At 44.5% G+C, this 20,529-nt stretch overlaps 2 protein-coding genes across 2 annotated transcripts; both read left to right on the top strand.

The window, feature by feature from the left end:
* Positions 1 to 2,927: 2,927 nt before the first annotated feature.
* LOC123363858 (fatty acid-binding protein, adipocyte-like) lies at positions 2,928 to 6,512 on the top strand. The gene is made up of 4 exons (XM_045005325.1): positions 2,928 to 3,084; positions 3,850 to 4,022; positions 4,862 to 4,963; positions 6,266 to 6,512. Exons 1-4 carry the CDS (start codon positions 3,012 to 3,014, stop codon positions 6,314 to 6,316), a joined length of 399 nt encoding a protein of 132 aa, XP_044861260.1. The 5' UTR covers positions 2,928 to 3,011; the 3' UTR covers positions 6,317 to 6,512.
* A 7,740-nt stretch (positions 6,513 to 14,252) lies between these two features.
* LOC123363860 (fatty acid-binding protein, adipocyte-like) lies at positions 14,253 to 17,010 on the top strand. Its single transcript, XM_045005327.1, has 4 exons — positions 14,253 to 14,397; positions 15,448 to 15,620; positions 15,957 to 16,058; positions 16,686 to 17,010. Exons 1-4 carry the CDS (start codon positions 14,325 to 14,327, stop codon positions 16,734 to 16,736), a joined length of 399 nt encoding a protein of 132 aa, XP_044861262.1. The 5' UTR covers positions 14,253 to 14,324; the 3' UTR covers positions 16,737 to 17,010.
* The last annotated feature ends 3,519 nt before the right edge of the window (positions 17,011 to 20,529 follow it).

Below are 20,529 nucleotides of genomic sequence, written 5' to 3'. Positions count from 1 at the left end.
AAAATTGGTAAATTTACCATTTTCAGATGTTTAAATCTGAAATGTAAGGTTGTTGTAACCATGAGGGTCCTGACCCAAAAGGGAGCTGTGGAGGGAGGGGGATGTCACAGGATTACCACCCTCACTTGTGCTGAGCCCTCTGAGAACAGCTGCATCTAATAGGATCGTGGAGGTGGATCTGATCTCCCCATGCTGCTGCAAGCACCTAGTGTGGGCCTCCTAGCTGCTAGCCCTGGCCAAGCTGGGGAGGAACAGGACTTGCTCCTTCCCCTGCATGGCTGCTCTTGCTGAGAGGGATCAGACTCACCTCCTGCTACCTTCCTGCTGCTGCAGGAAGCTAGGCTGGGCCAAGACTTGCAGCTAGGCACCCCCAGCTGGGCACTCCTAGCAGCACAGGAGAGATCAGGGGGGGTGCTTATTTCATGGTCTGTGACACATGTTTTCATGGCTATGAAATTGGTAGGGGTGAGGCCCTATCTATTACACATCTCAATTCAACACTCCAAAAATTAATGGATAATAATCTCTGGGTCATTCCTATGTTGCTCATCAATCTAGAAGCAAAATTTCATTAGGGTGAAATTCTGGGTCAGTCTGTACTGAAATCCAAGGGTACCTCTACTTAAGCTGCAATCATAATAGTTAGCTCAGGTCCCAGAGCACTGAAGCTGCACCACCATGCAGATTCCTTATGGGAATGTGCCTGTATTTCTTGTCTACAAACTGCAGGTTATTTAGGGGATGCAGTGGGGGGAAGAGCCCCATGGGCTGGATGCTCTGGAGCAGTGTTTCTGGGGTCTCAGGACCCTTGTGGATAAGCCTTGCTACAGAGCAGCCCATCACTGCAGATCCTCTCAAAGCAGCCCAGTTAGCTCAGCTTAGATCATTCTGATGCTGGAGATGACCATATGTATCTTCCTACATATGAATCTGGACAGGGATATCCAGGAGTCATAAAATACCTGGAAGTGATTTTAATCAGCTGCTGGGGAAAAAAAATCAGCCCAGCTCTTGGGAAAGAGCTCACAGACCTGGTGACAGAGAACATTGCTAAAAAGACTAAGAAAAAAGGAAAGAACGCCAGAACTAGAAGGCTGTGTACCTAATCCCACTCCTTGTTCCCTTTGCTTTTCTCATCCTTCATCTTTCATTTGTATGTTGCCAGAACAGCCTTTGATCCCACACTAGAACACCCATAAACTTGACAACTGTTTTATAAAGATAATAGAACCAAGAGCCTCTTCTCTCTCACACACACATCTGCAGATAAGTTCTCTCCATTCTGGCCAGAGAGGCTACCAACCCACTGACAAGACATCAGGAATGAAATCCTGTCCCTATTGAAGTCAATGGGAGTTTTGCCACTGATGTTGCTCCAAGTTTCATCAGCAAACACCCATAATTAAGCTCCTAGTACTATCTGCCACTACCTCCCCTAATGTGACCACATTAGCAGCAGCATCTTCACGGTTTCTGTCTCCACCCTCACAGACATCTGTACCGGTCATCTTTCTGGACGCACTAGGACTCCAGTCTCCATTTGCAACAGCCAAGGGATTTGTCCATTCCCCCTCCCCACCTCCCAAAAACCAATTTGGTTCAACCTAAACTGTAAATTCAAAAAAAATTGGTGAACCAAAAAATCCACTCCCCCAAGTGCCCCAACTGCTAGGTAAAGACAGATTCTCACTCTCTCTGGTCCGCTGGTTAGTCAAGTATTTTCTGTAAAGTGGAACAGCTTCAACAGGAGATACTGAGAGAGACCTACCCCAGACTATGCTATAACTTAGAGGTTAGGGCACTTTCCTGCAATGGAAGAGACCCACGTACAAATCCCTGCTCCATATCAGGAAGAGCAGGGAACTGAAGCTGGGTCTCCTACATCCCAGGTGAGGGCTCTAATCACTAGCCAAAAAGCTCTAACTTGGGTATTTCCTGCTGCTGTTGCTACCACTTGCCTTCACTGCTTTGTGAAGGGCAACTCACTTCCTCACAAAATTTTATTTTGGTCAGAACTATTCAGTGAAATCATGGCAAATACCAAGAGTTTTGAGTTGACCAAAAGTGCATTTTTGGCAAATAAATGATTTGTCCTAAAAATTTCACCCTGCTCTGACCTCTCTACCTTGCCTAGCATATCTCCTACCTCAGTCTTTATCACCTGAGTTTTAAGGAACCCAAACAATCCTTATATAATGAGCAACCACCCCACTTCTCCTGTGACAAACCAGCTGAAGATGAATCAGGACTGCCAGGGGCTGTGGAGGACATTAGTAGTGGCTAGGACTTGCAGGCGGAATGGATTGGAGAGAATTCTTGAATGAACTGGAGAGATTGGGAGAATTCTTAATTGATGTGGGTATTGAGGGCCATATGTGGTAATGGCAGAGCAGTCCTCTTCACTGCAGCTAGGTGGGGGAAAAGTGGACAAAAAGTTGAAGTAAATCACCACTCCCCACCCCTGTTTGAGCACTGTACTCATGGCGGGGAGAATATAAGATATCAGTGAAGCCAGGTTTGAGAGCAATCAGAACTTGATCATTTTAGAGGGAAGTAGGTCAGGAAGCATCACCACAGCAGTAATCAAGCTTTGTGGGGGCCTCACAGGCAAATCAGGAAGGGACTTCGTAAATCTACAAAAACTGACAGGTCTCTTTAAGGCTGATCCCTCTCTAATTGGGGAAAGCTGATTCTTCTATTTTTACTTTGTCCCACTATTGAAAAAACTCAATTTTATTTAGAAGCTACCTTTGGGACTAACAGCCTTTACTGAACAACTTTCCTTGTGTACTCTGCCAGCTGTAAGAATTTTAGTTTATGCTCAAAGAAATAAAAGGGAAATGATTGGTGTCTTTGCATTGCTTCTCCTGATTGGATGTTCTTGAGTATCACATGTTCAGGGCATCTTTAAAAGGAAGCTACTGCGCTTATGTAGCTCATAATAGCTTCAGGTCTTCTAGTGAGAATAATTTCTTCTTTGGTTAGTAATAGTATCAACTACAGTCTATATCATGTGTGAGTTATTTTTAGGAACCTGGAAACTCATTTCTAGTGAAAACTTTGATAGCTATATGGAAGAACTGGGTAAGGAATATACTATAATTCAAGTAGGAAATCTCTCTCCTAATAGATGATTCTGAGAATGTATTTAATTCCCTTTATTTACTCAACTTAGTTTTCTACTTATGGTTGCTTCACTTTAGATTGCTGATGCTTATTTGGATTTGGGATAATAGAACATAGTTCCTTGCTTTTCTTTATATTTTACAAATATTTCTTTTTAGCTAATGAGTCAGGTGCTGATGTTCTCTCCCTTTTCCTAATAAGGGGAAGATACTGTTTGGAGCTGCCTGGGGCTGTTATCTACTGATAATGCCTTCTTGACTATCAGTGCTTTGAATGAGTTGCTTGTGGAACCTGTGGGTTAATGCTCACTAATACTCTATAAAAGTTATGAGGGCCCTAATGCAGCTATGTGAATGGCTGATACCCAGGTATGTTGCCCTAAATAAACATCCCTGATGACTTTAGAAAGTTTGGGGGTAAGAATTTAAATTCAGTAGCTGGGGTTTGGCTCTAGCAGTGACCAGCACACTTTAATCTAGTGACTGTGTCAATTTCCAAACTGACCATAACAATGGCAGCTTTTTACCACACAGGTTTCCCCTCTTTCTGTATTTCTGCTAATCTCCATGATCTTCTTTGTACTCCAGTTAGAGCCCATTCAGGTGTTAGCAAGAGCTCACTGGAACTTGCTGAAGAGGTCTGTGGATGTACTAGAAGCTATGTCTCCCTTCTAGATGTGCATGTAAAATCCAAGTTGTTAACTTTTTTGCTTTTCTTTTCAAGGGGTGGGTTTTACTACTAGGAAACTTGGCAGCCTGGCCAAGCCCAGTGTGGTCATCAGCACCAATGGGGATATAATAACCATCAAGACAGAGAGCACCTTTAAAAACACAGAGATCTCCTTCAAGCTGGGGGAAGAGTTTGAAGAAACCACAGCAGATGACAGGAAAACCATGGTGAGGGCTAATCCTTCAGGATGTCCTGCAAAGGACACCTGGGTTTGTGCCGTTTCTTGCCTCATGATTATTTTTGTCTTGATACAGTTTTCTTCCTTTCCCCAATCCCCATAAGTATGGGGGATCCCATGGCTGGCTCTTCTGGCTGACTCTAGGGCAATCATGTGCCCACTGTGAACCCGCAAACTAAATCCCACCCCTCTTCTAAGGCATTGCAACATCTAAGTCTCTTTGAGGAGCCAGGTCTAATATCTAGGCAACCAGAAAATTCCTGGGATTCACAAAGCCTGAGTTAAGTACCTAGGCTCCCTATACAATGCATGAGCAGAGACCGGCACCACGGAGTGGGATCCACAGAAACTGGCATGCTAGGCAGAGAACTCCTAAGCTAGCCAATGGGAGATGATGATGAGAGGGGTGTGTTGTAAGGTCCCTCCCTCTCACTGAATTGGGTGCTTATGTCTGGGTCAGGGAGGTGCTTATCTCCTGCTTGCAGCCCACAGCTGGACCCCTCTCCCAAAGTCAGGGAGCTTAGGTGCCTAAGCCATCTATTGCCAGAATGGTTTAGGGGAGAGGAAGTGGCAGCAGCCTTCCTTAGCCCAGGAGTTAGGGATGTGGGAGACTTCAGTTTAAATCCCCTCCACACACCTGGCCTGAGAAGAAGGGCTTTGTACAGGTGTCTCCCACTGCTCAGGTGAGTGCTCTAAGTACTTAAGGCAAATAGAGTGAGTCTCATTTGGTCCAATTAATATTTACTTGAAGTAGAATAGCTGTAACAGGAGAGACTGAGTGTCCCATCAGAATACGCCAAGGTTCATTTGCCTCTCTTCTCTTGGCAGAGCACTGTAACCTTGGATGATGGCTCTCTGACTCAGGTGCAGAAGTGGGATGGCAAACAGACCATAATAAAGAGAGCGCTGGTGGATGGGAAGATGGTTGTGGTTGGTTCAATATTTTTTTTCTTTAACACCCTCATCTGAGCACTAAATTCTTTTGAAATAGAAAAGCAGACTAAATGCTGCTGTGACTTATGATGGTGAACAAGTGAGGAATATAAAATATACAATGTAGGGAAGTTTCACTTGAAATTAAAACTGGTGGAGAAGCCCTAAAGAGACCAAAAATCAAGGTCTATATCGGGGGTGCTGGAACAACTTGTGTAGTGCAGGTGCTGAGACCCATTGAACCAAACTGTAACTCCATATTATAATGGAAACCACTTAAAGCCAGGGGATGCAGCAGCACCCCTACTTCCAGCACCTGTGGCCTGTCATTGTATTAGCTGCTAAATCAGGGGCAGGCAAACTTTTTTTTTTTTTTTTTGGCCTGAGGGCTGCATTGGGTTTCCAAAATTGTATGGGTGGCTGGTTAGAGGCCTCCCCAAACAGTCAGGTGTGGCCCAGCCCCTGCCCCCATCCAACCCCTCCTGCTTCTCACCCCCTGATGGCCTCCTGGGACTCCAGTCCCATCCAAACATCCCTCCCTGTCCCCTGACAGCCCCTGGATCCCCTGCCTCCAACTGCCTCACGGCCACCCCATCCAACCCCAGTCTCATTCCTGACTGCCCTCCTGGGGCCCCTGCCCCTGACTGCCCCCCCCCCAGGGACTCACCCCCATTCAACTCCCCTGTTCGCTGACCACCCCAAACTCCCCTGCCCTCTATCCACCCTCCCCCCTGCTCCCTTACCGCACTGCCTGGAGCACCGGTGGCTTGCAGCACTATAGCCGCACTACCCGGCTGGAGCCAGCCATGCCACAGCACAGACCACTGGGTCAGGCCCTGGCTCTGCAGCTGTGCTGCCCCAGGAGCATGCAGCCCCACTGCCCAGAGCATTGCGCTGGCAGCAGAGCGAGCTGAGGCTGTGGGGGAGGGGGAACAGCACGGGAAGGGTTGGGGGCTAGCCTCCCACAACAGGAGCTCAGGGGCCGGGCAGGAGGGTCCTGTAGTTTGCCCACCTCTGTGCTAAGTGATGAACCGAAAGGTAGGGGGAGACGAGAGCCCTGCCATTCAAATGCACTAGACAGAGAAGTAGAGTACATTTAGGGATCAGCTAGCACTAAAGAGCTCTTGGAGGCAAGAAATGTCTAGCTTCTTTTTCTGATGACATGAATATCATAGAGATGGGCACTAAATAAACACCTTTGACTCTGAGAAATGACAAACATCCCTGCCCTACTTAGACTCATAACATTCTGGTGTGATATTTCAGAAGTTTCAATCCATTTTATTTCCCCCCCTCTAGGAATGCACCATGAACAATGTCACCTGCACTAGAGTCTATGAGAGGGCCTGAGGCATGCTCATCTCCACACCGGGTCAGAACTTGCTGCTGAGAATCAGTTCAAGGACTGTAGCTGCACTACTCTGCTGTTTGCTTGCGCAAGCCTCTTGCTCCACCTTGAGAAACAAATGCATTCAAAGCAGTTCTGTAACTAACTTGAGCTATCGGTGACTGTGGCTACTAAATAAATCACTTCTGAACACATGGTGGAATCATCTACTCTTAACTGTCTCCCTGCCAGTCTAAAATACAAACTACTGTTATCCAGCAGTGGTAGAGATTTAGGTTTGGTGTGGGGGTGGATTTTTTGGTTGGGGGGGGGGGGGCTCTTTATTATATATAAAGACCAGAAACCCTATCAGACAGTCATTGCTAGTGATGGCAGAGGGGTAGGGAATAAACAATCCTAGGCTCGCTTCCAGTTTGTTTTATGTCCCTAAACTCATGCTGCAGGGTTTCAGCTGGCTGCCTGCAGGGGTCAAAGGGGATTTCTTCCCCCCAGCTCCCCCAATGTACTCTGGAGAGGGGTTTGTTTTGTTTTTTAATTTGCTTCTTCTGAAGCCTCAGGATGGACAGGGGATACTGGGGATGGGATGCTCGATGGGGAGGGCCAGGGCTCTGAGGTAGCACTGATAAGCCGTCTCTCTACTTGGCTGGCTGGTTCTTGCTCACATTCGCAGGGTCTAGCTGATAACTGTATGTGAGGTTAGAATGGCACTGACCTTGTGGGGGAGGCAGGAGAAGGTTGCGTTCCTCTGCAGCAGGTCACTTGCCAGGATTATTTGGGTATATCTCACTTCCCTGGCATTGTGTAGGGGCTTGGGCATTGGTGTGCCTCTGTCCCTCCTGTTCTCTGCCTGTGGCACATAAGTCTAGTCTCCCCAGGGCTGTAAATCAGACCAAACTATTTGCTTTTTGTGTTAAGTGTGCTGGTGCTGAGTGGTGGTCTGTGATAGAGCAGAGCTCAGACCAGATGATCTGGTGGATCCTCTAGCCTTAAACCCTGTGATTCTAGTAATGGCAGATAATATTGCAATGACTGACACTGCTGTTCTAGCTAAAGCAATAACACTTGCTTCCTCAGCAATTGTCATCTTTATCAAAGAGCTATCTGATGGCAGTGGTCACATAGATCACTTTCCCAACCTACAAGTGGGGAAGCTCCTCCAAGTTAAATTCCATAGTACCTGAGCTGTGGGATCAGACGCCTGTTTTACTCCAAACAGTATCTAGCCACGGAAGTTTAATAGTAAATCATGCAAATAATCCAGCACAGTTACACATGCAAGGTGCTAACTGGAAAGCAAGTATAACTCTGCTGCAATAAGCAAATACATTTTGAAGCACTTGGAGGAGAGGAAGGTGATCAGGAACAGTTAACATGGATTCACAAGGGCAAGTTATGCCTGACTAACCTGAGTGTCTTCTGTGGATATGGGGAAAGTGGTGGACATGAGATACCTTGACTCTAGCAAAGCTTTTGATATGGTCTCCCACCATATTCTGGCCAGCAAGTTAAAATATGGATTGGATGAATGGACTATACAGTGGATAGAAAGCTGGCTAGATCATCAGGCTCAACATATAGTGATGAACAGCTCGATGCTTGATACCAGCTGCCAACTAGACAGAGTGCCCCAGGGGTTGGGCCTGGGGCCAGTTTTGTCCATTAATGATCTGGAAGATGGTGTGGATTGCACCCTCACCAAGTTTGCAAATGACACTAAATCGGGAGAAGTGGTAAATACGCTGGAGGGTAGGGATATGATACAGAGGGATCTAGACAAATTAGAGGATTGGGCCAAAAGAAATCTGATGAGGTTCAACAAGGACAAGTGCAGAGTCCTGCACTTAAGATAGAAGAATCCCATGCACTGCTGCAGGTTGGGGACTGACTGGCTAAGCAGCAGTTCCGCAGAAAAGGACCTGGGGATTACAGTGGACAAGAAGTTGTATATGAGTCAGTGTGCCCTTCTTGCCAAGAAGGCTAATGGTATATTCATAGACTTAAGGTCAGAAGGGACCATTATGGTCATCTAGTCTGACCTGCACAATGCAGGCCCCAGAATCTCACCCACCCACTCCTGTAACAAACCCCTAACCTATGTCTTCATTACTGAAGTCCTCAAATCATGGTTTAAAGACCTCAAGGTGCAGACAATCCTCCAGCAAGTGACCTGTGCCCCATGCTGCAGAGGAAGGCGAAAAACCTCCAGGGCCTCTGCCAATCTTCCCTGGAGGAAAATTCCTTCCTGACACCAAATATGGTGAGCAGTTAAACCCTAAGCATGTGGGCAAGACTCACCAGCCAGCACCCAGGAAAGAATTCTCTGTAGTAATTCAGATCCCACCTCATCTAACATCCCATCACAGACTATTTACCTGCTAATAATCAAAGAGCAATTAATTGCCAAAATTAGGCTATCCCATCATACCATTCCCTCTATAAACTTATCAAGCTTAGTCTTGAAGCCAAATATGTCTTTTGCCCCCACTACTCCCCTTGGAAGGCTGTTCCAGAACTTCACTCCTCTAATGGTTAGAAACCGTTGTCTAATTTCAAGTCTAAACTTCCTAGTGTCCAGTTTATATCCATTTGTTCTTATGTCCACATTGGTCCTAAGCTTAAATAATTCCTCTCCCTCCCTGATATTTATCCCTCTGATATATTTATAAAGAACAATCATACATCCCCTCAGTCTTCTTTTGGTTAGGCTAAACAAGCCAAGCTCTTTCAGTTTCCTTTCATAAGAGAGGTTTTCCATTCCTCGGATCTCTAGTAGCCCTTCTCTGTACCTGTTCCAGTTTGAATTCATCCTTCTTAAACATGGGAGACTAGAACTGCACACGCTATTCCAGATGAAGTCTCACCAGTGCCTTGTATAACGGTACTAACACCTCCTTATCTTTACTGGAAATACCTTGCCTAATGCATCCTAAAACCGCATTAGCTTTTTTAACGGCCATATCACATTGGTGGCTCATAGTCATCCTGTGATCAACCAATACTCCAAGGTCCTTCTCCTCCTCTATTACTTCCAACTGATGTGTCCCCAATTTATAACCAAAATTCTTGTTATTAATCCTTAAATGCATGACCTTGCACTTTTCACTATTAAATTTCATCCTATTACTCCAGTTTACAAGGTCATCCAGATCTTCCTGTAGGATATCCCAGTCCTTCTCTGTATTGGCAATACCTCCCAGCTTTGTGTCATCCGCAAACTTTATTAGTACATTCCCATTTTTTGTGCCAAGGTCAGTAATAAAAAGATTAAATAAGATTGGTCCCAAAACCGATCCCTGAGGAACTCCACTAGTAACCTCCTTTCAGCCTGACAGTCCACCTTTCAGTATGACCCATTATGGTCTCCCCTTTAACCAGTTCCTTATCCACCTTTCAATTTTCATATTGATCCCCATCTTTTCCAGTTTAACTAATAATTCCCCATGTGGAACCGTATCAAATGCCTTACTGAAACTGAGGTATATTAGATCCACTGCGTTTCCTTTGTCTGAAAAAATCTGTTACCTTCTCAAAGAAGATCAGGTTGGTTTGGCACGATCTATCTTTTGTAAAACCATGTTGTACTTTGTCCCAATTACCATTGGCCTCAATGTTCTTAACTACTTTCTCCTTCAAAAATTTTTCCAAGACCTTGCATTCTACAGATGTTAAACTAACAGGCCTATAGTTACTTGGATCACTTTTTTTCCCTTTCTTAAAAATAGGAACTATGTTAGCAATTCTCCAGTCATACGATACAACCCCTGAGTTTACTGATTCATTAAAATTCTTGCTAATGGGCTTGCAATTTCATGTGCCAGTTCCTTTAATATTCTTGGAGGAAGATTATCTGGGCCCTCTGATTTCGTCCCTTTAAGCTGTTCGAGTTTAGCTTCTGCCTCGGATGTGGTAATATCTACCTCCATATCCTCATTCCCATTTGTCATCCTACCATTATCCCTAAGCTCCTCATTAGCCTCATTAAAGACTGAGGCAAAGTATTTGTTTAGATATTGGGCCATGCCTAGATTATCCTTAACCTCCACTCCATCCTCAGTGTTTAGCGGTCCCACTTCTTCTTTCTTTGTTTTCTTCTTATTTATATGGCTATAGAACCTTTTACTATTGATTTTAATTCCCTTTGCAAGGTCCAACTCTACATGGCTTTTGGCCTTTCTCACTTTATCCCTACATGTTCTGACCTCAATAAGGTAGCTTTCCTTGGTAATCCCTCCCATCTTCCACTCCTTGTAGGCTTTCTGCTTTTTCTTAATCACCTCTCTGAAATGCTTGCTCATCCAGCTTGGTCTACAGCTCCTGCCTATGGAGCAAAGACATGAGGAGGCTGAAGGGAAAAGCTCAGACTTGCAGATGGAAGCAGGACCAAAGAATTCTGAGGGGAGACTGCTGGGTGAGGAAAGTGAATGGTGGAAGCATGTGACTAAGAGAACCAGGCAGAGGAAAAGACGGGCCAGTGAAGGAGAAATAGAACTCAGGAACAGGTTTGCAGAGTTGGAAAATGAAGATGGGGACAGTGGGTGGTCGCTGAAGGTGAGAGGGCAAGGAAGAAGAGAAGAGCAGCTAGTCCTATAGGAAGAGGCAAAGATTCAATGGAGACAACACCAAATATGAGCCCCAGGAGGATACAGGATGGGTTGTGGAGGATTGCAAAGGACAATAGAAATCAAGAGGACTTGAAGCCAGAGGGAACAGGGGATAGACTGGAGAATCGCACTGTCACCAGGAAAAGGCAGGTCTACGTGATTGGGGACTCTCTACTGAGAAGAATAGACAGGCCTGTAACTAGAGCTGATCCGGAGAACAGAAGGATGTGCTGTCTGCCGGGTGCTAAGATACGGGATGTGGACCTGAGGCTGAAAAGGATCCTAACGGGAGCGGGAAAGAATCTGCTGATTGTCCTTCATGTGGGAACAAATGATACGGCTAAATTCTTGTTGGAACGTATCAAGGGAGACTATGCCAGACTGGGGAAGACGCTTAAGGAAATTGAGGCTCAGGTGATCTTCAGTGGGATTCTGCCTGTTCCTAGAGAAGGGCAACAAAGGTGTGACAAGATTATGGCGATCAACATCCCAAAGCCCTTCTTATAGCATATTAGGCTGCATTAGCAGGAGCATTGCCAGCAGATCGAGGAAAGTGTATTCCCCTCTTTTTGGCACTGGTGAGGCCACAGATGGAGTATTGTGTCCAGTTTTAGGCCCCCCACTACAGAAAGGATGTGGACAAATTGGAGAGAGTCCAGTGGAGGGCAACAGAAATGATTAGGGGATTGGGGCACATTACTTCTGAGGAGAGGCTGAGGGAACTGGGCTTATTTAGTCTGCAGCAGAGAAGAGTGAGAGGGGATTTGATAGCAGCCTTAAACTACCTGAAGGGGGGTTCCAAAGAGGATGGAGCTAGCCTGTTCTCAATGGTGGCAGATGACAGAACAAGGAGCAATGGTCTCAAGTTGCAGTGGGGGAGGTCTAGGTTGGATATTAGGAAAAACTTTTTCACTAGGAGGGTGGTGAAGCACTGGAATGGGTTATCTAGGGAGGTGGTGGAATCTCCATCCTTAAGCTTTTTAAGGCCCGGCTTGACAAAGCCCTGGCTAGGATGATTTAGTTGGGTTTATTCCTGCTTTGAGCAGGGGGTTCGACTAGATGACCTCCTGAGGTCTCTTCCAACCCTAATCTTCTATGATTCTACGTAAAAATTCCAACAGTTTGCAGCTCAGCTTAGATCTAACCAAAACTGAACTAGAGCAGCAAGATCCCCTAAAGCTAACAAAATCAGTTTCCAAAATGCTGTGGAAAGTGAACTGTACACTGGCTACTTCCATACCTCCCATTCTCTGAATACTGGCATTTATATCTGAATCAGGTGTGATTCTTTCTCTTGTTCTTACATCTTGAGTTACTCAATACCCTGAAAAGGTCATGGGACTGTAAGATTCTTAGTTATCACACTTCAACTAAATGTAAAATACTTGGATAATAGGAGAAGTTTGTTTAGGGGTGTTTCTCTGGTGTTCATCCTCCCCACCCCTTACCAGCAGAGCATTCCACTATGGTGATAGGATAACTTGTAGGCTATGACTTACTTTCCTAGATGTCTTCTAAAAGAGTGGCCAGAAGTAAATTTCCTGAGATAATGCAGAACACAAACTCTAGGCTTCAGTTCCCTGCTTCTCCAGTTTCCTTTGTTCCCTTTATAGTCCACCACTTGGATTCTACTGCCACTCTTACACATTAATGCTTTATTTTGTTTTTTAAAAAAATACACACGCGTCTAGTAGCTGTTAGATAGCAAGTGGCCTCCCTCGCCTTTTCCTCTTATGATTTTTCTGCCTTTTGTACAAGGCAGGAAAGGTGCTTCCAACACCAAAAGCAACCAATAGTGTGTTATCTCAGCTCACCCTGATGCTGGATTTTAACAGGAGATGACACAGCAAGAATCTCCCCATGTGTGAATCTGTAGAGGAGTGGCCATGAGACATACAACACTTAGATGTGATTTGAAAAATTGTCCATCTGCAACTGCAAAGATCTCTCCTTTGCTTGGAAAAGTGATCACAAAACTGGTGATAGAATATATTTTAAAAGAAAAAAGATTTAGAGATGAAGAAAGAAAGCACAGATCTAGCAAGGTGTGTGCCAAATCCCACTGCTTACTCCTTTTACTTTTTGTAGCATCTCATCTTCTATTCCTCATGCGTATATTGCGGGAAAGCCATCAATCCTGCACTAAGATACCCATAAAAATGAAACTGTTTTTAAAATATAGTAGAATAAAAAATCTTCATGCCCACTAACTCCCTCCACCAGGGCCAGAAATACAGGCAGCCCATTGACACCAAGCATGAAATCCTGGCCCCATTGAAGTCAATGGGAGTTTTGCCAGTGATGTTGCTCCAGGTCTCAGAAGTAAACACCATAATTCAGCCCCAAGTACTATCTGCCTCCTCCATAGGGCCTTTTGGGGGCCAAACTCTGAAGTCACTAGCTCCCTTAATATGGCCGCAAGAGCAGTAGCATCTTTATGGTCCCTGTCTCCAGTCCCAAAGACATCAATACCTGTGTTCTTTTTGGACACCCTGGGACCTCAGTCTCCATTTGAAGCAGTCAAGGGTTTGTCTGATCCCATCGTTCTGCCTTGCCTTATATGCCTCCTGCTGTAGACTTTGTCACCTGTTGGAAGGACAATGTCTACTTGACAATAAATTAAATGTTGTCACAGCTATAATGTATTCCCAGGTCACCCAGCCATGTTTGTACTTTTAAAGCCACATGTCCCTAGTTTTTTAAATGTCTTGCTCTCCCCTGGTGCTCTGTGAGAGATTCACACAAACAACAAATGGAACAGACTATGCATAAAGTGTTGTCCAATGAACAAAGCAATCAAACAATAAACAGAGAAAATATTAGTTTAACCTCTTTCATTTATAAGAATCTTAGGAGTAATTGTCTCTGTAGTAGGTAAAATAATCTTGGACACAATGTAGTTTTAAAATTAATATTCTGGTTTTTTTTTCAAATACCCATTTTCTTTTGTTATTATGTTGATACAGGAAAGACCTCCTAACACCCATTTTGCTGTTTATTGGTGTACTGTAGCCTTCTTTGTTAATTTTGGTGTTCCTTTAAAACTACTGCTGCTCTCATTTAGCAGGTAAGCAGGTAAGTTCTTCTGTTGGGGAATTTTTTTTTTGAAGCTATGAAACATGGTGTGTTTGGACTTTAAGATGTATCAGAATGTTAGGATCCTGTTAGGATAATTCATTCAACTTTAGGGTGTTGCTACCAATTTTGATTGGGGTTTTGTGCTAAAAGAAATGGAGCCTCTGATGTAATCTGGTCCTGGAATGGAGTCTCCAAAAATACTTCAGTTCCCATTGGTCAGCCGCAGATAATCACATGTTCAGGTCAGCTTTATAAAGAAGGTTTCTCCATTTTCTTTTGCTGAGAGTTGCTGACTTTTCCCTGTGGAGTATTATTCAACAAGCTTTACAGAATGTGTGACCTGTTTGTGGGAATCTGGAAGTTTGTCTCCAGTGAAAAATTTGAAGACTACATGAAAGAACTGGGTGAGAAAAATGATACTGTGATATTTGAGGATGTCCCACTGTTCAGCAAGGAAAGCATAACTAGCTACATACTCTGTCTTGGGATTTCTTTCATTGTTCTTAGGGACTCTTGCTTATGTAGTTCCCTAGTACTCAATAAGGAAAAAGAGTCTGTATCAGTTTAAATTCCTTTTAAAAAAGGAAATGTTGCTTCAGTTAACTAGAAATACCTACTTTGTCTTCCTAGACTTTTGAGATTCTGACCTTGCATCTTCTTAGGCAGGGGATTAGAATTGAAAGGGAAGAAGCTGCTGCTATAACATTATAGGTGTAATTTACTTGTTCAGTAGTATGTGTAGAGAAAGTCTTATTTAATATTGGATGACCATTTGACCATTTGTCTTGATAATGGGGACATAAAAGGGTAGGCTCTGGCTCCTAGCATCTACCACTATAAAGCAATGTAAGCTAAAAAACTGAAGGCTAAATCTTGTTCTGATCTATGCTGGTGTACATCCGGAGGGAGTCAATGGCACTGTCTCAGATTTTCTGTTGTAAGGGACCAAAATGTGGATGTTGGTATCAGAGATAAAAATATCACCAATAACTTATTATTCCTGGCACCAGAGTGCACTAACAGCTGAGCTATAATTTACCCTCTTTTAGGATTCCAATCTAAAACCTGCATAGCTTTGGGGTTCACTGATTGGGTTAAAGACCTCTACCCTGTGATTATTGCTTTGCTGAGAGAACTGTAGTAGCAGCGGAATGTACCTTTAAACTGAAAATGCAAAGCTCATAAAGCTGACCTCCCTACACCAGCTCATTCTAGATTCCATATGGGACAGGGTTTGTCAGCTGCTGATGGAAGTGTGAGTAAAACTTTTTACAGGCCTGTCATCTGAGGCCTAAGTAGCCTGGTTGTCAGGTGGCTAGAAGCATTCAGATGAGGAGAGTTCAGGCTCAATGCCTCATAATGTGTGTCTTGAATGTCCCACACAGAGAGGATACACACTTTAAAGAAATGTCTTGGTTCCTGATGGTGAACATAAGTGTCTTGTGCCTCTGCAGGTGTGGGTTTAGCCACCAGGACACTGGGCAGCCTGGCCAAACCCACTGTGACCATCAGCACAGATGGTGATGTGATAACCATCAAAACAAAGAGTACTTTCAAAAATACTGAGGTCTCCTTCAAGTTGGGGGAGGAGTTTGAGGAAACCACAGCAGATGACCGGAAAACCAAGGTGAGTGCAAAAGCAGCATTCATTCTTCATTCCCATTACTCCATTGAGGAGAAACAAACTGAAGGGAGAAAGTGCCCTATTTAAACGAAGGGTTCAGGGAATGTGAAACTTGGTTCTGGGTTAAATACCATTAAAATCCCTTAAACTCATTTTTAACCATCAGTGCCTGCTGTTGGATAACAAGAATGGGAGCCGTCAACTTTGCTAGCATGTGTTCTTGCATTAACATAAACACAAATAGCTGAATTGGAAACATCTGGGGGGGTTTCTTTAGTTCTAAACTTCAGACTGTCCCCCTGCACCCCCTCAGATTCTGGTCAATTACTCTCTTTGCAGAGCATTGTCACCTTAGAAGAAGGCTTACTAACTCAGGTGCAGAAGTGGGATGGTAAAGAGACCACAATAAAGAGAAAACTAGCAGATGGGAAGATGATTGTGGTGAGTGAGATCACTTGACTACTGGCTAGTGCTATTAACTATATCTTAATGGAATTGCATCAGGGCTGATTCAAGCAAACCCACGGCTTTCTAAAAGGCCACTTAATTGCATTCCTTCTGACTGCCTAGACTGACTTAGTGTGGAACTATTTCCCACCTGCCTCAAATCTCTATACCAGCTCAGGTGGGAAGCAAAGCTCAGACCCATGTGTGGAAGAATTAGCTGGTGAATGGGTGGCAGCACTGTCCACACTGCTGCTGTAACTAGAAAAACCCTGTTTGAATTGCATAGTCAAAATGCACCTATGCTCCAATGGAAGTGGGGTAAAATAAACAAAATGGAAGCAAATGAGAACTATCTAAACATGACACACTTTTTGGGATGGTCAAGGCTGAGATGAAGTGGTGAGCTCCATTGTCTCATTGCAATAATGGACAAACTGTCCTTCCCTCTTCTGCTTAAATTGGGGGAGGGGGAAAGGTAATGAACCCAGATGTGTATCTAGGGAATTACTAAAGTACTATCACTATAGTTCTGAGGGGGGAGAAAAGATTGCTCTTGAGATAAGAGCCAATCTGAATCTCACTGATAGTTCATGTGTTTCAATAAACTCCTTTTTCTTACAGGAATACATGATGAACAATATCATTTGCACTAGAGTCTATGAGAGAGCATGAGTAAACGCCATGTCCAGGAGCACATTTAACTTGGTCTGAGAATGAGTTCAGGTCAAGGAAACTAAAGTAGGAGAAGTGTAGTAGTTTTTGTTGCCTGAAGAAAATGCCTAATGGTTGCAGAATCCTAATTCCAAACACTAATGTAACCAGAAATGTTAATGTGGCTGCTCAATAAAATCTTCCAAAATAACATTTGGTCAGAGACAATGTGTTGTAGATTACAATGCTGTTAATATAATTCTACATATGCATGCTCACTTTTGTCCAGAGCCAATCTGCACTTAAATTATAAACAATGTGGTTTATTTTCTTGGAGGTGTAACAGATATAGTAATACCATTCTACATAAAAATTAAATGCTGAAAGGACTTATTCTGTCAACAGGAGTAGCTGGGGTGAGTTAACATCCAAGTTTCATATTAGTCCTTGTCTGTTATGAAGTCAATCACTTCATAGGGGATCTACTGGAAAGCTAGATTATGTCCCTTCTGTAGGCTATCATATAAAAGAGACTTTGGGTTTTTTTATTTCTGCCTTAACTGAGGTGTGCTAGTCTTATGTATTCAGAGTGTGGGGATAAGATCTCCTTCTGAAGCTGTGTTCAGTACTGGAGTTCTAACCCAGGAAGTCTTCAAACTTTCTCCAAAGAGGACTTCCAAAAACAGCTGTAGTTTCTTATGTTCCCAGTGCTGTGAGATGAGATCAGTGTCACTACAAAAACAGGTTGGTGGGAGGAGAGACTAGACTTCTACCTTCTCTCTTACTACGGGGCCCCAACTTATCCAATCCCAGAATGGTTTGGAATTTAGTTCATTAGATAAAGGACTAGCTCTTTAGACTAAGCTGCCACAGTTGTGGTCAGAGGCACTAAACTGGAGCTTCTCCACCTTTACATAAGGGCTTTGGAGTAGGTCTTTTCTCTGTGAAGGCCTCTTTGTCAAAGCAAGCTTGACTCATCTCTTCAATCCTCCAGTTTTTGGCAGAGTCCACCTTCTACACATGATGTAAGGCCTATTTCTTATCCCCAAGGCATCCATGAACTGGAACTGTCTTTATTCTTTGGTTTAAAGATGGTGAGGCGGCAGTTGGGTGCGTTGAGTGGTAGGGAGCCAAGGGGTCACAGCACCTCCTCTTAGGCTGTGTTACCCTGTAGCAGTGTGTAGGCAGGAGGGAAAGGCCAAAGTACAGTCACAAAAGGAGTGAACAGAGCTTCATGTTTCTGAGAGCCTAGAAGCTGCTGGGTTTTTGGAAATATGATACAATGACATAACTGTCCACCTTGACCTCTCTGAAAAATGCTGCTCTAAACAGATCTTTAGACTGCTGTGGGCTATAATACTACTTGTCTAACTGGGGTTAGGGTGGGAATGGTATGTAGGCCAAATGATTAGATGTTTCCTTCTGGCCTTAACTCTGATTCTATGAACTTTATTTAATTGCTAGTTGAGATCACTAGCTCAATCTCTCAGTTCTGCTTATCCATTAACTCAGTATAACTCTGGACCATGAGGAAAAAGACTGCATCTTTGAACAATTAGCAAATCTCTCATTTCTATTATTTTTAATGGGGAGGGGATAGACTGCTGTGCCCACAGATTTCAAGAGGGGGTTAGAATATGTGTATCTAGTAGTATCTAGTATCTAATGCTTAAGCAAGCCAAACATCCTAGCCCTACTGTACTTACTAGTGAACTGTGTAAACAAGCCAAGTAGACTGAAGTGCATTTACATACTTCTATCGGCTGACATGAGGCTGAGGCCATGGGGCTGCTGTGGTGTAGATGGTCAGCCTGATAGGTAGCACATGAACTGCCCATTTGGAGAGGCTAGCCTGAGCCTGTGGTCCAAATGCTGGCCCCAAGTCTCTCTTGGGTCCCAGCCCACTTTGGGGAAGAGGAGCAGCCTGGGTTGGAGTCACAGGGGAAGAACAGGAAGCAGGAGGGGGGCCTTGAGGCAGAGTATGGATGGGGCTATGCCTGGCTCCTCATGGAGGCTCAGCCTCCCTTGGCATGCAATAACAGCTGCCCATGGTGCAGCCCAGCCTGGGGATCCCTCATCATGGGATCCTAGAGCCCATCTACCAGCCCAAACCTAAATGTCTACACTGCAATTAAACAGCCCTGTATCCTGAGCCTGTATCAGCTCACGTGGGCCAGCTGTGGCTGTTTAATTACAATGTAGACATGCCCATCGTGAAAAAGGAAAGATCAAAACAAAAACATCACTAGGTTTGGGTCTTGCAAGCAGTAGTTGTTCTCAATAATTCAAATACACTCCATGGCTTCTTTTAAAGAAAGTTTTGTAAATTGTAATGGAAAAACACTGATTCCAGTAGAGGATTCATAAACATCTGCAGTAACCTATTAAAATTCTTACTAACTGAACTGTAGAATATTACAAAGCAATGGTTGTGTGCTGCTATAAGGCTACCTGAGCCATTGAAAATCTCTCTTCTTCGTAAATTAAAAGATAAAATGACTTCTTAAAATTGGAAGTCAAATCCTGTGAGGGAGATTCCCAAACTTGAACCATTCTTTTTAGGTGACAAATCTGAGGAATTGCCTCAGATTGAGTTGTTGGCAGAAGAGCTTTTGGAACAGATTGATTAATGTATCAATGTCACCAGGACCAGATGGCATTCACACAAGAGTTATAAGAAACTCAAATATAGGGTGACCATATGTCCAGGTTTTGCCAGACATGACCTCATTTTTGATCCTCTGTCCAGATGGATTTTGCAAATAAGAGGCAATGGCTGGGATTTTTGTGAGCAGATGTTGCAGCTTAGAAAGAGCTGTCTTCATGCCCCAATTGGTCCCTTCCCTCCAGCTGCCAGACCTTGCCAACTCAGGCCCCAGTTCCCAGCCCTGGGGTGGGGCCTGCAGGGAGGTGCTGGCTGATGCTGCATCTGGGGCCTGTGCCAGCCATCCTACTGCTGTCACAGGGAGTGACACTGGACCCTACCTTGAGAGTGAGGCTGCAAGTACCCCCTCCAACACCCCCCAGGTGTCCCTCCCAGTGTGTGTGTACACACACACACACACACACACCACCAGCACCCTCCAAAACCCTATCCCATTATGAACACACTCCTCCAGTACCCCTCCCAGTTCACATGCACCTCTAGCACCCCCAAATACCCCCTCCTAGTACACTCACCCCTCCAGCACTCTTCAAATACTTCCTCACAGTACACACACACCACTCCCCAAATGCTTCCCCCCCCCCCCCCCACACACACACCCTTCTCTGGCAGTGTCTCTTTTTGGGAACCTGAAATATGGTAACCCTACTCAGGTCAGGCTATGCCTGCTACCTTAATGAGAGTAGACATTACTACTTGCGGCTCATCAAACCCACTGCCTTCTGGGTAGCCCGGGAGGATGTAAGGCTAAGGGAGCAAACTATTACAGAAAAGCCCCATTGCCTCATGGGTGAATTCAGGAGAATGTAAGGCTATGAGAGTAAACTCAGACAGAAAATCTGGAGTGGAGCACCAACGGCGGTCAAGTATGAATATTTTAGTATCTTTCTAGCAACTCCTGCAGCAGATCAGGTACCAGACATATTGGTTTTTCCTCTCCTCTGGATTTTACCGGTGATGCCGAGAGGGGGGGTCCTGGTTCATGGGCAACTCAGGGCCTCCAAATCATTTGCCCAGGCTTGCGCCCTGGAGAGGTACTCCAGCTTCGCCTTGAGTGTTGACACAACACGGGAGGCAGCAGTCACCAGTTCTACAAACTCAAATATGAAACTGCAGAACTACTAGCTGTGGTATGTCACCTATCACTTA

The sequence above is a fragment of the Mauremys mutica genome, chromosome 2, assembly GCF_020497125.1.
Source record: "Mauremys mutica isolate MM-2020 ecotype Southern chromosome 2, ASM2049712v1, whole genome shotgun sequence".
Classification (NCBI taxonomy): domain Eukaryota; kingdom Metazoa; phylum Chordata; order Testudines; family Geoemydidae; genus Mauremys; species Mauremys mutica.
The sequence above is the reverse complement of the archived record's forward strand: the minus strand, read 5'-3'. Positions and strand labels throughout refer to the sequence as shown.

Excerpts from the sequence above, each read along its gene's own strand:
- LOC123363858 (XM_045005325.1), top strand. The coding sequence starts at position 3,012 with ATGTGTGAGTTATTTTTAGGAACCTGGAAACTCATTTCTAGTGAAAAC. Across the intron at positions 3,085-3,849 it reads TAGCTATATGGAAGAACTGG|GGGTGGGTTTTACTACTAGG; the intron begins GTAAGGAATATA and ends TTTCTTTTCAAG. Across the intron at positions 4,964-6,265 it reads TGGATGGGAAGATGGTTGTG|GAATGCACCATGAACAATGT; the intron begins GTTGGTTCAATA and ends CCCCCCCTCTAG.
- LOC123363860 (XM_045005327.1), top strand. The coding sequence starts at position 14,325 with ATGTGTGACCTGTTTGTGGGAATCTGGAAGTTTGTCTCCAGTGAAAAA. Across the intron at positions 15,621-15,956 it reads CAGATGACCGGAAAACCAAG|AGCATTGTCACCTTAGAAGA; the intron begins GTGAGTGCAAAA and ends CTCTCTTTGCAG. Across the intron at positions 16,059-16,685 it reads CAGATGGGAAGATGATTGTG|GAATACATGATGAACAATAT; the intron begins GTGAGTGAGATC and ends TTTTTCTTACAG.